Source organism: Oncorhynchus gorbuscha, linkage group LG03, assembly GCF_021184085.1.
Source record: "Oncorhynchus gorbuscha isolate QuinsamMale2020 ecotype Even-year linkage group LG03, OgorEven_v1.0, whole genome shotgun sequence".
NCBI lineage: Eukaryota > Metazoa > Chordata > Actinopteri > Salmoniformes > Salmonidae > Oncorhynchus > Oncorhynchus gorbuscha.
In genome coordinates, this window is record NC_060175.1 from 48663389 (window position 1) to 48679200 (window position 15812).

The 15812-nt window shown below is 42.1% G+C and overlaps 2 protein-coding genes across 4 annotated transcripts; one reads left to right on the forward strand and one right to left on the reverse strand.

Moving 5' to 3' along the window:
* Window positions 1-7547: 7547 nt before the first annotated feature.
* LOC124031477 (transcription factor MafB-like) lies at window positions 7548-9629 on the reverse strand. The gene has a single exon (XM_046342747.1). It carries the CDS (start codon window positions 9328-9330, stop codon window positions 8338-8340), a length of 993 nt encoding a protein of 330 aa, XP_046198703.1. The 5' UTR covers window positions 9331-9629; the 3' UTR covers window positions 7548-8337.
* si:dkeyp-97e7.9 (DEP domain-containing mTOR-interacting protein) lies at window positions 9477-14256 on the forward strand. Of its 3 annotated transcripts, none has more exons than XM_046342744.1 (9): window positions 9477-10928; window positions 11229-11407; window positions 11663-11786; window positions 12037-12215; window positions 12365-12577; window positions 12718-12858; window positions 13130-13200; window positions 13308-13412; window positions 13509-14256. In XM_046342744.1, exons 1-9 carry the CDS (start codon window positions 10843-10845, stop codon window positions 13632-13634), a joined length of 1224 nt encoding a protein of 407 aa, XP_046198700.1. In that variant the 5' UTR covers window positions 9477-10842; the 3' UTR covers window positions 13635-14256. The 3 variants fall into 3 exon arrangements, with proteins under 3 accessions (XP_046198700.1, XP_046198701.1, XP_046198702.1); XM_046342745.1 differs by having other exon boundaries at window positions 12721-12858; XM_046342746.1 differs by lacking the exon at window positions 12718-12858.
* The last annotated feature ends 1556 nt before the right edge of the window (window positions 14257-15812 follow it).

Consider the following 15812-nt stretch of genomic DNA (forward strand, 5'->3'; position numbering starts at 1 on the left):
TATACAAAAACAACAAAACAACAAACGGAACGAGAAACCTAATTACAGCCTATCTGGTGAAACTACACAGAGACAGGTACAATCACCCACGAAATAAAAAGCGAAACCAGGCTACCTAAATACGGTTCCCAATCAGAGACAACGAGAATCACCTGACTCTGATTGAGAACCGCCTCAGGCAGCCAAGCCTATACAACACCCCTAATCAGCCGCGATCCCAAATACTACAAACCCCAATACGAAAATACAATAACATAAACCCATGTCACACCCTGGCCTGACCAAATATATAACGAAAACACAAAATACAATGACCAAGGCGTGACACCTGCAGCATCAGGAAATGTGAATTATTTTATGTGGATTATATTTCATGGACATTTTTGTAGGGGGTTAATACATTTTTTGTAAAGGGAAATCAAGTCTGAAATTTCAACATAGACATTACAAACATCAGAAGCCTTTTTAAAACCCAAATACACTAAAAATTAAGATCCTACTTCTGTTAAGGATGGGTATGACTGTGAGGATGGTGGATTGGCTTGAGGTTTGAGTAGAAAAGGCCCCGTTTGCCCCGCACCCCTCCCTTACTGACGCCCTGGCTGTGTTCATTGGTGACACTGCCTCTCCCCACACAATGGCGCACATCCCTAACATTCCTATGTCTGTGCCCACTGTCTGTGGAGCAGCCAGGCCTCGGCAAATCAGCACAAAGCTCCAAGAGCAGGACTCCATTTGCCTGCCCCATCCCCCATCACACAACTACCTTCAATACAAACAATAACAGTACCCTAAAATCATGTTGTCACCTGTGTTTATACATTTTTATTGAGCAATAGAATTTAAAGTGAATCAGTCCCTTTCGATGTATTACATTACAACTATAACTAAACCAGCAGTAATAACTGATGATAACACTTTAAAATGGTCTACTCTACTGTGATGACCTGCTGGTAGGTCAACTGAAGGTCAACTGTTTGTGAATTTGAAAGGTGTAAAGGTGGCTGATGATGCTTGCCCTCCTCCTCTCTTTATATTTTCCTCCCTCAACCACTCTTTCTCTCAATACATCTGTTTCTCTAGTTCTTTCCATCCATATCTTGTGTTTGAAAACCATTTATCTCCTTCTCTCCATCTCTAGTCTATTTTCTCTCTCCACCATTCTCCCCGTCTCTCTTCAACTCTCTCTCGCTGACGCCACAGAGAAGCAGACACCTTTCATCCTGCTGACTCAGTAATCAGCCTGAGGCGGTGGGTGTGGGGTGGGGGTGTTGGTGGCAGCGACCGAGCGAGGAGGGGGAAGTGCTTGGCTTCCACATCAGGCACACTAGCCTATCACATGCAATGAAAAAGAGCTGGCTAATGGCTTTTAGAATGGTGTCCTGCAAGCTGTGTTTCAGGAGCGCAAACCACTGTCTCCTCTCTTTCAACAATCTACTTCATACTAAACACAGTGACTGTCACATGCAGGCAGATATATAAGCGCACATGCATACACACACAAATCCACTGTAATTGCACTGGTTATTACATTAAATAGATGGAAATCAAAGGATTGTTACATATTCAGATCTTGGGAGCGGGTCCATGCCTGATTCACATCTTTCTGCTCCTGTGTAATCACATTGGTGACGACAAGCAGAAGACACTACAAACAGACCACTTGATCCTCACCCTGGGCAGTGGAATGACCTTCCGGGAATCTGCCTACTGTTTTCAATGGGAAAGTGCTTTTGCACCTGTGCTCTGTTTCTGAGGCAGTTCACACACTGCACAGAGGGTAAGGTCAACACTCTGAGGTCATATACTGTATGAGTGGAGGAGAAACAGTCAGCCAGGTTAAAGGTTAAAACCATTCGTATAACACCTGCTCATCGGAAATCTTGAGAAAAAAAGTTAAAGGAAAAAAGAACACAACACTTTTATTCAACATTCAATCTATTGAAAATTTCTCATGGATGCTGTTTTATTGTGTTTACTAAACAGCTCTCAGTGAGTAAATGTAAATATCTTACCAAAAACAACTGCACAAACTGCACAAAGTTTATCAAAAATGATACAAGCCTATTTAGGATAAATGTTAAATACTTTGGCTGGTACAGTATGGGTACACATTGTTACGTAGTACTTACAAATGTTAAATATCTTTGCAACTTGCCCAATTTCAGAGATTTACAATAGAACTAGTGTGATCAACATTGAGGGAAGGTTTAATACAATCAATTTAAGTTGGTTTGCAATTGTAATGGATGTAAAAGAATATATAAAAAACATTATAATCAATGTGCAGTCACATCAACCATGATGTACAAATGTGTTTATATTGTGTAATTAAGCAGTCATATAACAGTACACTTGCTTACAGTTTGTAACCAAAATATAAATACATGTTTTAACAACACTTGATATAAAGTAGGACGATAGTCCACAATTTAAATTAAATGTCAATCCATGAACATACATAAAGTATTCAGACCCCTTGACATTTTCCACATTTTGTTACGTTACAGTCTTATTCTAAAATTGAGGAAAAAAAATTCCCCTCATCAATCTATACACAATAATAGCCCATAATGACAAAGCGAAAAACAGGTTTTAGAAATGTTTGAATTTTTTACTACTTATTTACTTAAGTATTCAATCCCTTTGCTATGAGACTCTAAATTAATCTCAGGTACATCCGGTTTCCATTGATCATCCTTGAGAAGTTTATACAATTTGATTGGAGCACACCTGCTGTAAATTCAATTGATTGGACATGATTTGGAAAGGCACACAGCGGTCTATATAAGGTACCACAGTTGACAGCGCATGTCAGAGCAAAAAACAAGCCATGAGGTCGAAAGAATTGTCTGTAGAGCTCCGAGCCAGGATTGTGTCGAGGCACAGATCAGGGGAAGGATACCAAAGCATTTCTGCAGCATTGAAGGTCCCCAAGAAAACAGTGGCCTCCATCATTCTTAACTGAGCAATCAGGGGGAGAATGGCCTTGGTCAGAGAGGTGACAAAGAACGCCCAGTCTGAGGTCCTGAGAGCTCTGGTGCAGGTTTTCATCAAGTATCTCTCTGCCATTCATCTTTGCCTTGTTTCAGACAAGTCTCTGAGTCCCTGCCGCTGAAAAACACCCCCACAGCATGATTCTGCCACAACCATGCTTCACCGTAGGGATGGTGTCAGGTTTCCTCCAGACGTGACGCTTGGCATTCAGGCCAAAGAGTTCAATCTTTTTCTCATGGTCTGAGAGTCTTTAGGTGTCTTTTGACAAACTCCAAGCGGGCTTCATGTGCCTTTTACTGAGGAGTGGCTTCCGTCTGAATACTCTACCATAAAGGCCTGATTGGTGGAGTGCTGCAGAGATGGTTGTCCTTCTGGAAGGTTCACCTATCTCCACAGAGGAACTCTAGAGCTCTGTCAGAGTGACAATTGGGTTCTTGGTCACCTCCCTGACCAAGGCCCTTCTCCCCCGATTTCTCAGTTTGGCCGGGCGGCCAGCTTAGGAAGAGTCTTGGTGGTTTCAAACTTCTTCCATTTAAGAATGATGGAGGCCACTGTGTTTTTGGGGACCTTCAAACGACCACCCATCAATACTGTCAAAAACGCTCCCAAAACCTATCTTTCTCAGGCCTGGAAGGATATTGACCTCATCCAGTCAGTTGAGGATGCCTGGTTGTCTTTAAAAGTAATTTCCTCACCGTCTTAAATAAGCATGCCCCTTTCAAAAAATGTAGAACTAAGAACAGATATAGCCCTTGCTTCACTCCAGACCTGACTACCCACGACCAGCACAAAAACATTCTGTGGCGTACTGCAATAGCATCAAATAGTCCCCGCGATATGCACCTTTTCAGGGAAGTCAGGAACCAATATACACAATCAGTTAGGAACGCAAAGGCTAGCTTTTTCAAACAGACATTTGCATCCTGTAGCTCTAACTCCAAAAATTTCTGGGACACTGTAAAGTCCATGGAGAATAAGAGCACCTCCTCCCAGCTGCCCATTGCACTGAGGCTAGGAAACACTGTCACCACCGATAAATCCATGATAATCGAGAATTTCAATAAGCATTTCTCTACAGCTGGCAATGCTTTCCTCCTGGCTACCCCAACCCTGGCCAACAGCTCCACACACCCCACAGCTACTTGCCTAAGCATCCCCAGCTTCTCCTTCACCCAAATCCAGATAGCAGATGTTCTGAAAGAGCTGCAAAACCGTGACCTGTACAAATCAGCTGGGCTAGACAATCTGGACCCTCTCTTTCTAAAATTATACACCGCCATTGTTGCAACTCCTGTAACTAGTCTGTTCAACCTCTCTTTCGCATCGTCCAAGATTCCCAAAGACTGTAAAGCTGCCGCGGTCATCCCCCTCTTCAAAGGGGGAGACACTCTAGAACCAAACTGTTACAGACCTACATCCATCCTGCCCTGCCTTTCTAAAGTCTTCGAAAGCCAAGATAACAAACAGATCACTGACCATTTCGAATCCCACCATACCTTCTCCGCTGTGCAATCTGGTTTCCGAGCTGGTCACGGGTGCACCTCAGCCACGCTCAAGGTACTAAACGATATCATAACCGCCATCGATAAAAGACTGTATTGTGCAGCCGTCTTCATCGACCTGGTCAAGGCTTTCGACTCTGTCAATCACCACATTCTTGTCAACAGCCTTGGTTTCTCAAATGACTGCCTCGCCTGGTTTACCAACTACTTCTCAGATAGAGTTCAGTGTGTCAAATCGGAGGGCCTGTTGTCTGGACCTCTGGCAGTCTCTATGGGGGTACCACAGGGTTCAATTCTCGGGCCGACTCTTTTCTTTGCTAATATAAAGGATGTCGCTCATGCTGTGGGTGTGTCCCTGATCCACCTCTACGCAGACGACACCATTCTGTATACATCTGTCCCTTCTTTGGACACTGTGTTAACAAACCTCCAATCGAGCTTCAATGCCATACAACTTACAACAGTACTTTTTCACAGTACTGTAGGTGTCTGGCTAGACTGTCAACTCTCCTTCCAGACTCATATTAAACATCTCCAATCCAAAATTAAATCTAGAATCGGCTTCCTATTTCGCAACAAAGCCTCCTTCACTCACGCTGCCAAACATATCCTCGTAAAACTAACTATCCTACCGATCCTCGACTTTGGCGATGTCATTTACAAAATAGCCTCCAACACTCTACTCAGCAAACTGGATGCAGTCTATCACAGTGCCATCCATTTTGTCACCAATGCCCCATATACCACCCACCACTGCGACCTGTATGCTCTCGTTGGCTGGCCCTCGCTACATATTCCTCGCCAGACCCACTGGCTCCAGGTCATCTATAAGTCTTTGCTAGGTAAAGCTCCGCCTTATCTCAGCTCATTGGTCACCATAACAACACCCACCTGTAGCACACGGTCCAGCAGGTAGATCTCACTGGTCATCCCCAAAGCCAACACCCACTTTGGCTGCCTTTCCTTCCAGTTCTCTGCTGCCAATGACTGGAACAAATTGCAAAAATCGCTGAAGTTGGAGACATATCTCCCTCACTAACTTTATGCATCAGCTATCTGAGCAGCTTACCGATCGCTGCAGCTGTACATAGCCAATCTGTAAATAACCCACCCAACTACCTACCTCATCCCCATATTGTTTTTATTTACTTTTTTGCTCTTTTGCACACCAATATTTCTACTTGCACTTCATCATCTGCACATCTATCACTTCAGTGTTAATTTGTTAAATTGTAATTACTTCGCTACTATGGCCTATTTATTGCCTTACCTTCTTACTTAATTTGCACACACTATATATAGATTTTTCTATTGTATTATTGACTGTACTTTTGTTTATCCTATGTGTTAACTCTGTGTTGTCTTTTGTCGCACTGCTTTGAATTATCTTGGCCAGAACGCCGTTGTAAATTAGAATTTGTTCTGAACTGGCATATCTGGTTAAATAAAGGTGAAATAAATCAAATATATATTTTTAAATGCTGCATTCTTTTGGTACCCTTCCCCTGATCTGTGCTTCGACACAATCCAGTCTCAACACTCTACGGACAATTATTTTGACCTCATGGTTTGGTTTTTGCTCTAACATGAACTGTCAATTGTGGGACCTTATATAGACAGGTCTGTGCCTTTCCAAATCATGTCCAATAAATTGAATTTACCACAAGTGGACTCCAATCAAGTTGTAGAAACATATCAAGGATGATCAATGCAAACAGGATGCACCTAAGCTCAATTTCCATTCTCCTAGCAAATGTGAATTTTGTGAATTTATGTGAATATTTTTTCTGTTTTTAATATTTTATACATTTGCAAAAAATTCTAAAAACCTGTTTTTGCTTTGTCATTATGGGGTATTATGTGTAGGTTGCTGATCATTTTTTTTTTTAAATATATATTTTAGAATAAGGCTGTAATGTAAAAATTGTGGAAAAGTCAAGGGTTCTGAATACTTTCCGAAACCACTGTAAATTCATTAACACTTCCATTGTTTAACACCTCCCTAATTTGAACTGCAAACTTCCACCATGGTTTAACAACTCCCCCCACCCCTCCCATTTTGCCAGTTACCCACTGATATGTATAAAAGGGGTATGTATACATTTACATTTACATTTAAGTCATTTAGCAGACGCTCTTATCCAGAGCGACTTACAATACCTGCAAGAAAGTGGTAAATAAGACAATGTTTGAAGGTGGGTCATATACACATGTCACAGGTAATATACCACATATTCTGTCTGAAATGGGCATTATCTCCACCACACAGCCCCAGCCAGTGAGTCTTCAGAGTCTTCACATCCAGTGGTCCCTCAGGAAGCAACCATCAATGAAGGTCAAAGGTCAGCATACAGAAAAAAGAGACACTCCACTTTCATTTGTCACAAGCCAAATTAGTGCATTTGTATGCAAAAGTGTTTATTATTAGGCCTAAGTTTTGTATAATTTAAAAAAATATCAAGTCAGTTGACTGTGTGTGAAACAAATACAATTTTATATTTTCACTATATAGCCATGCTTCCACAGCTTTCTTGGAGCCTGATATACAATGCGTATGCTCCAAGTGCAAAGTTCACACTTGTTTTCTCAGACGGAATTAATCCTAGACGTTATGGTATGGTGAAATGAGTGTAAATGGAGAGACATTTGTTTTAATCAATCACTCAATAACCTTTTTTTATAAAACACATTTGTCACAGCTTTGAATTTGGTGTTGTAATGACTGTCCTTCTTTCCACATCAATAAGCCTATTAAAAGTAAGCAAGATGACTTGGTTCCTTTACATTTTGTCTGCCTGTCGCACTACACTTCTCCTTTATACAGACATGAGTAAAATAATAATCGTACTGCTAAGTGTTAAAACTACATGGCCACATAAAGCAAACCTTTGTCTCTAAAAAATATATATTCTGGAGAAAGAAAATTTTACGAAATCTAAAGCCACTGGCTTCCATGATCTAGTCATGTAATCAATGAAAGGATACATAAATGAGCCAGATTTTTTTTTATAAGTGGATCCAACAATTACTCAACAGACTAACACAAAGAAGTATTAATGGCTTTATTGATCTAAAGCAGATGACAAATGATTTCAACATGGCTGGATAGGTAACAAAAAAAATGATGGTCATTTGCAGGCAATAATAAATCAATAATATTTTTAAAAAATCTAGCTCTTTTTCTTGAACAATTAACAAAAATGTATGTGAAAGAAAAACAACACAATTTTAAGCCACATCTGGCCAGCAGAACCAGGTCCTCAAAATGCAATGTGAGTAAAAGGATATCCAGCACAGGGAGATAGATACATCATCATCAACCATGTATGCATTATATTTATTAGAATAGAATTATCACAGAAAAGCACTTGAGTGAAGATCTGAACACAAATAAGTAAAACCATTTCCAAGTGTTTCGGTGGATGAATCAATGTAAGACAAGATTGAGAGTCGGCCTAGTAGCCTACATGAAGACAAAATTAATATTCTAATTCTCGTTTGTAACGTAATTTCATAAATCAGACTGGTTATTCAATTTAACAAAAGTAAGAGGAACTATTTCAAGTATGTTCATGAAGATGTGTGTGTGTGGCAAAGTAGCCTACAACAGCCAAGTTTAGGCCTACTAAATAGACAGTTCCATACATGTCCAGCATGCATGATTGATTATAGATTAATATTACAAATCTGACTTATTATCGTAATAACTTTAAAAGCTGAATTAGATGATAGGTTTGCATCAGAACTAGTATGAAATCATTAATATTGTTAAAACAAATAAGCATATCAATAAAAAAAATCATTAAAATAGATTTTGTGGCTGTTACAAAGAATAAACTCACATAAAATACTCAGGCGAGGAAGGATTGTCACTGGTAGACCCAGTTTCATGGTAACCGTTAGAACCAGTCAATTTCTCGCATTTGAGTTTATATGCGTCCCTCTCGCGTGCCAGCCGGTTGAGCTCGTTCTTTAACTGCTCCACCTGTGTGACGAGGCTGGTCTTCTCATGCTCCAGAACGTGCTTCAGCTGAACACGTTTGTAGCGGCAGGATTGTGCATAACCGCGGTTTTTCAGGGTTCGGCGCTTCTGCTTCAGACGCATCACGTCGTCCTTGGTCAGACCCCTCAAGTGCCGATTGAGCTCCCTCACTGACATAGACACCAGCTGGTCGTCGGAGAAGCCGCTCTCCGCGTTGAGTCGTCTGTCGTGGCGAGTCTGCTGATGGAGGTGGTGCGCACTTAGCTGCGAGTCGGGTGAGTGCTGAGCCGAGTAGTCGAGGTCGTGCTTGTTGTGGTTATATTGATTTTGGCAGTGCATATCTTGCATATCAGGGGGACCCGAGAGGGCGTCGGGTTGACGGTTAAGTCCAGGGTACTGCTGGGCATGACCGTTGAGGTTATGTGCCGCCCCGTACCCTTCGAAATCCGATTGGAGAGCCTGTTGGTGATCGTGTGGAGAGGGTTGGTGCCCGTGGACTGTGGTACCGATGAGGGCCTCCACTGCGTCCTCAGGTGTCAGGCCAAAAGTGTTGGGATACATTTGCTGAGAATAACCTCCACTGCTGGGCGTCCAGTAAAGATCATCATCGGGGTTCCTCTGCTCACCCGGATTATAACTCGGTGATGAGGGCACCGAACTGCAAGGGGTGCTGACCGGGGTGGAGGAGACTGAGTCCGGTCTCTGGAGCTCGCTGCACGGCCCAAAGAATGAGCGGTCGATCCCCTGCATTGTCTCCTTCTTCACATCGAACTTCATCAAGTCGAACGCACTGACATAACCCAAGGGGTTTTTCGGCAGACCCAGGTTTGTATGCGATTCGGCGGTCATTCTTTTCTGGATCTATTTATCTTGGCCACATCCAAGGGTCACAAAACTCAATTCTCTCATGCAGTCTTTTGCAACAATTGCACTATTGGTACGACGTTTTATACAATCAGTAAGTCCGTCAAATGAAATCGACAGTGAAAATACGCGTGCGCAAAAATGGAAAGAAACCCGTCCTCTTCACTCAAAAGTTTAGAAACACATACTATTAATCGGACAGAAGAAAAGTGCTCAGAGTCCACGGCGGGGCCAAGAGCTTTCTGCATGTGTGTAGCGCTACTGGTTTATGCTTGCGAGCGCACTTTCTTCATAAAGAACCGTTGCATGATGTCACACGATATAGACTACACCTCCATGCTCCTCTCCAATAAAAAGACGGCGAGAAGGGCGATTTGCATAATAGCTGATGTATGTGTTTTGACAATCCAGCAGAGGTTGAATGTAGAATGTAGCCCACTTTTTTTTTTTTTACATAGACCTGCAGACATATTGTACACGTTTAGGCTACTGTGGCCTACTTCTTTATTTCATTTGTGCATACGTTTCTCTTTCCTTCACACTTTCCCTCGCCAATTGATGTATTAAAAGTGTTTATTTTGAAAGACCATTTAGGAACTGATGCTGGAATGCAAAGCATCTGAGGATTAAATAGCCTATGTTAATTCTGTAGGCTATATGTCCAGGGATATATATATATATATATAGTCAATAGGGCTAGTAAATAAACATTTTGTCGCCCTAAATTACCATATGACTTTCCATATGAATAACATAAAAGCGTCACGGTTATATTTGGACAACGGTGCTTATATTTAAGGGGAAGTTCATTCTGCAAAAAAGACAATTAAGAATTCTAATAGAGCTGTTGTGCTTTTTGAATAATGCACCACCACCCATAATAAACAAATAGCCTATCCTACCTCTAATCCATGAGTAGCCCATTGAAAATAAGTGTTTATATTCCACTTGCATGTGTTATTATTTGATTTCTCCTTACATTATATGAAAAGCACAAAGGCTTGATCATAGAGCTATAGGTTAATTCTAAATAACTGTATTTCTATGGGGTTTCTCCTGAGAATGGGCAACCAAATGTTCTATTCGTGGATCTATGCTGACCCCTTGAGGTGATATGAGGTAAAACTTCATTCTTGCCCCTCAGTGTGTACTGAACTGTGAATGAAAACGAGTTGTCTGATAGCTACCCCGCTCTTTTGAAATTAAAACAAAATGTGAATGTTGACTTTTTTATAGTGACCTTGCCAAAAGAATGTAAAGAGCATGCACAGTAGCCTATACCAAGTAAGTATGATAATGGTGGCTTGTGATTTTCTCAGCATGTCACATATTGTACTTTCTTGTAGCCTTCTCTCCCTCGGTTTGTGTATGTGTGTGTTTATACATAACATCTATCCAACATGGTCAGAGGGTGCTGCTGGGCACTGGTTATTTGGTAAACATACAGGCTTCTAATGAAATGAGTAGTTTTTTTCAGACCAGTGACAGTAAAGGAACATGGAGAAAATGGGAAGCAGCATAAACAGAAAATCAATGGCCAGACTGCACAAGGCTAAAGTTATGATTGCTGGAGAACAACTGAGGTATGAGAGAGAAAGTGTGAGAGAGAGAGAGAGAGGGATTGGCTTTCTTTATGGTTATGCTACCTGTTGAAATGTACTGTGTCTAAATCCGACAAGCTCCTTCCAGATATAGTAGTTTGCATATTTCCTTCAGCTGACCTTCCAATTTAATGTAAACATTTAATTATAAGGGATACAATATATCATGTAGAGATGTCAACTGAAACTGATTCAATTCATGTTTGAATATATTTCTTAATGTGCCCTTGTCTACGTATAGTAGTTATAGCTGCTTTATTCAACATTTTACCTCACTGCAAGGTTGAGGCTGCATGATGGCAAACTGATCAAGGATCGACGGTACCATCTGCGCACTTACCCCAACTGCTTTGTAGCCAAAGAGCTTACAGACTGGTTAATCAGCAACAAGGAAGCTCCCGATCAGGCCACAGCGGTCTGCCTCATGCAACACCTGATGGACCATGACATTGTGCACCATGGTAGGGCACCACAATAACATTCCTCGGGGGATATAAAATGCATAGTAGCTTTTCCAAGAGCTTATAGCCTCTCACATGACAAAGTCCATATCCAACTCCTATAATGCAGTTTCTCACAAGAGCATAAGAGCTTTGCTAAGATACTAACATTGATAATTGATATGGGAGATCCAAAATGCTGAACCATAAAGTAGGGCAATATGAAGACACTCTCAGGACGTTTCCTTTGTCTCTCTTCCACTCTGATCTCTTTAGTTTGTGACAAGCACCCTATATTCAAGGATGCAAAATTGCTGTACCGTTTCCGTAAGGATGATGGCACATTTCCATTTAACACCGAGGTGAAGGTCTTCATCCGAGGACAACGATTGTATGAGCAGTAAGAACTACTTCGTTCACCCTGGGGGTCTCTATCTGTCAGGAACAAGTGCCCTTGCTGAGGTCAAACCCATCTTAGGGTAACCACACCATCTGTATTATGTTCTCAGTATGTGCTAGTTATGGTGATTACGGACTGAAACTTGAAACTTTACCAACTGTATACACAAGTTTGTGTGTAATTGTTCCATTCGTTCTGTCTCTGGAGTGCAAAATGGATGTGACCTGATTTGTGTGTCTGTTTTTTGCAGTCTAATAACAGGCAGAGACTCCATTCTGCAACTAAGGGAGGAGCAGGGTGTTGCATACCAGCGCTCCATCCCTGGCTGCCAGTTGATGGACTGGTTGTTACAGAATGGAGAGACGGAGAGTAGGCGCCAGGGTTTGGAGTTCTGCCGTGCTTTGCTAGAGCATGGCATCATTCAGCATGGTGAGTTATGTTACCTTTTAACCTTTGGCTGATAACATTGGAGGTAATACTGTTTCCATAGCCTCTCGCAGTTGATCGCCTACTCAAATTACTTCTATCAGAAAATTAGTACGATGCTTTTCCTCTCTCCTCTTCCCAATTCCCATTAGTGTCAAAGAAGTACGACTTCTTTGACAGTAGATTACTGTATCAGTTCTGCATCAATTTTCGCCGCCGGCGCCACCTGTCTGAGCTCTTGAATGAAACTGATCGAGACAAAAAGGAAGGTGCATCAGTGCATGCACTGGAGGACAACCATGCCGACAGCCCCTTTGTCCTGCCCAAGATCCCCCCACAAGAGGAAAGCAGTGGTTTTCAATCTGGTAAATGCAAACATAAAAACAAAGCAAGAACTCTAAAATACTTCATATGCACATTTCTTCCAAGGTTGCCAATACTGTTGTGACACAGTGGATGAGCTGTTTATGCATACATGCATGCATTTATGTCTGACCTCTCATAGCAGTGCAGCCCAATAAACCATTGAAGATGATACCCAATGTCCATCAGGCCAATTTGAACTCTCTGCAGCTACATGCTAGTGGATATTTACCCCCTGCCACACTCTCCTCTGCCCCAGTGGTGAGATGCAATCCAAAATCAGGTCAGATCGTCCCTCTGTTCTTTTTTGACATAATTAGTTCTGTTCAGGCTTACAAAGATGTAGACTCCCTAAGCAGTTAATCTCTGATGAAGGCAAAACATAATGTTTTAACCGAAAAGTATAACAACATTTAAAAATAGTTAATATTGAGCAAGAGCGCCTACTTTTTCTGACCTGCCAAGTCTCCCAGAGGTCAACATGGTTTAGCAATGCTATTGATAAAATCATGTATTTAAACACTGAAAAGACAACTCTACATTGGTTTTGACAGTGCTTAAGAGGAATGTAACATGTGAGGAGCTACTGTCCCTTGGTGCACCCTTCATCAAGAGAGTGTTGACGGTGAGCTATAAGGCCAATATACTGTATGTCCTTCCTCTTTCTAGTCGTGTCTCTATTGGGGAAGTAAATATGTTTTAGCCCCCTCATACCAGTGTTTTGCATCTCAGGTGATGGGAGATGCAGTGGGCTGGGGCTTTGTGATCAGAGGTGTGGCTCCAGTTTACGTGCAGGCAGTCGATCCTGGAAGCCCTGCTGCTGCTGCAGGGGTTAAGGTAACACAAACACATACAAAAATAGTTACACACACAGTAATATATGAATATGTGTTTATCATGACATTCTCCTGTACTTCTACTTCTAATGCCTAGGTGCGTCAGTTTGTGTGCCAGGTGAATGGGCGGAGCGTTCTTCACCTGGATTACCGCCAGGTCACCAGGTTGGTGATGACCGGACCTCACACTGTTGTGTTGGAGGTCATGGAACCACTGGGGTGACTTGGAGTCCCTTCAAAATCTTCCAAAATCAGCCTCCAAAATCTCCTGAACTAACTCCACTATTGTGTGCTGTGTGCCAAATGGGAAAGTTGTGGTATCTTTGGCTGCATTTAGACAGGCAGCCCAATGATGATCTTATCCACTAATTGGTCTTTTGACCAGTAAAATCAGATCTTTTCACATCAGAGTTTTTCCAGCGCAGATCTGATTTGTCAAATGATCAATTACTTAAAAAGATTAGAATTAGGATGCCTGTCTAAACCCAACCCTTGTAGCCTACAAAAAGATCTGTAAACTACTTCCAATTTCTTAGGAGTCTTGAAATAAAAATTATCCCAGTGCATGGCTTTGTTGTTGAGCTCTGGATAGCTGAGTTATAGATTCAGCCTGTTAAATATTATTATGTCTATTCATGATTTAGCTTCAGTAGCTAGCCTAGAGAGAAATTGGCAGTGCCTGCCAAAACTATACTGAAGACAAATATAAACAAGGCTATATGAGCTGAAACAAAATATCACAGAAATGTTCCATATGCACAAAGAGCTTCTTTCTCTCAATTTTTTTTACATCCCTGTTAGTGACATTTCTCCTTTGCCAATATAATTCATCCACCTGACAGGTGTGGCATATCAAGAAACTGATTCAACAGCATGATCATTACACAGGGGCACCTTGTGCTGGGGACAATAAAAGGCCACACTAAAATGTGCAATTGAATGTTAATTTCTCTACCATAAGCATCCAACAACATTGTTTTAGAGAATTTAGCTGGGCGTCCAACCGGCCTCACATCCACAGACCACGTGTATGGCGTCTTGTGGGTGAGCCGTTTGCTTATGTCAATGTTGGAAACAGAGTGCCCCATGGTGCGGTGGGGTTATGGTATGGACAGGCATATGCTACAGACAACACATACAATTGCATTTTATCGATGGCAATTTGAATGCAAAAAGAATCATGACAAGATCCTGATGACCATTGTCGTGCCATTCATCCGCCGCCATCACCTCATGTTTCAAATCAAACTTTATTTATCACAAGTGCTGAATACAAGTGTAGACCTTACCATGAAATACTTACTTACAAGCCCTTAACCAACAATGCAGTTCAAAAAAGAGTTAAGAAAATATTTAGCAAATAAACTAAAGTAAAAAAAATATAAAAAGTAACGCAATAAAATAAGAGGCTATATACAGGGGGTACCGGTACTGAGTCAATGTGCAGGTGTAGAGGTCAGTCGAGGTAATTTGTACATGGAGGTAGGGGTGAAGTGACAATGCATAGATAATAAACAGCAAGTAGCACCAGTTTACAAAACAAATGGAGGGGGGGGGGTGTAAATAGTCTGTGGCCACTTGATTAATTGTTCAGCAGTGTTATGGCTTGGGGGTAGAAGCTGTTAAGGAGCCTTTTGGCCATAGACTTAAAACAGTCTATGACTTGGGTGACTGGAGTCTCTGACAATTCTTTGGGCTTTCCTCTGACACCGCCTAGTATATCGGTCCTGGATGGCAGGAAGCTTGGCCCCAGTGATGTACTGGGCCGTACACACTACCCTCTGTAGCGCCTTACGGTCAAATGCCGAGCAGTTGCCATACTAAGCGGTGATGCGACTGGTCAGGATGCTCTCAGTGGTGCAGCTGTAGAACATTTTGAGGATCAGGGGACACATGCCAAATCTTTTCAGTCTCTTGAGGGGGAAAGGTGTTGTCGTGCCCTCTTCACAACTGTCTTTGTGTGTTTGGACCATGATAGTTTGTTGGTGATGTGGACACCAAGGAACTTGAAGCTCTCGACCCACTCCACTACAGCCCCTATCCCATCTGGACAAGAGGAATACCTATGTAAGAATGCCGTTCATTGACTACAGCTCAGCATTCAACACCATAGTACCCTCCAAGCTCATCATCAGGCTGGTCCTGGGTCTCGACCCCGCCCTGTGCAATTGGGTCCTGTAGTTTCTGACGGGCCGACCCCAGGTGGTGAAGGTAGGAAACAACATCTCCACTTTGATGACCCTCAACACTATGAACCCACAAGGGTGTGTGCTCAGCCCCCTAATGTAGTCCCTGTTCACCCACGACTGCGTGGCCGTGCACGCCTCCAACTCAATCATCAAGTTTGCAGATGACACAACAGTAGTGGGCTTGATTACTAACAATGACAAGACAGCCTACA

Coding starts and splice junctions, on each gene's coding strand:
- LOC124031477 (XM_046342747.1), bottom strand. CDS start 9,330: ATGACCGCCGAATCGCATACAAACCTGGGTCTGCCGAAAAACCCCTTG.
- si:dkeyp-97e7.9 (XM_046342744.1), top strand. CDS start 10,843: ATGGAGAAAATGGGAAGCAGCATAAACAGAAAATCAATGGCCAGACTG. Junction 12,216..12,364: donor GCATGGCATCATTCAGCATG/GTGAGTTATGTT, acceptor AATTCCCATTAG/TGTCAAAGAAGTACGACTTC. Junction 12,578..12,717: donor AAGCAGTGGTTTTCAATCTG/GTAAATGCAAAC, acceptor GACCTCTCATAG/CAGTGCAGCCCAATAAACCA.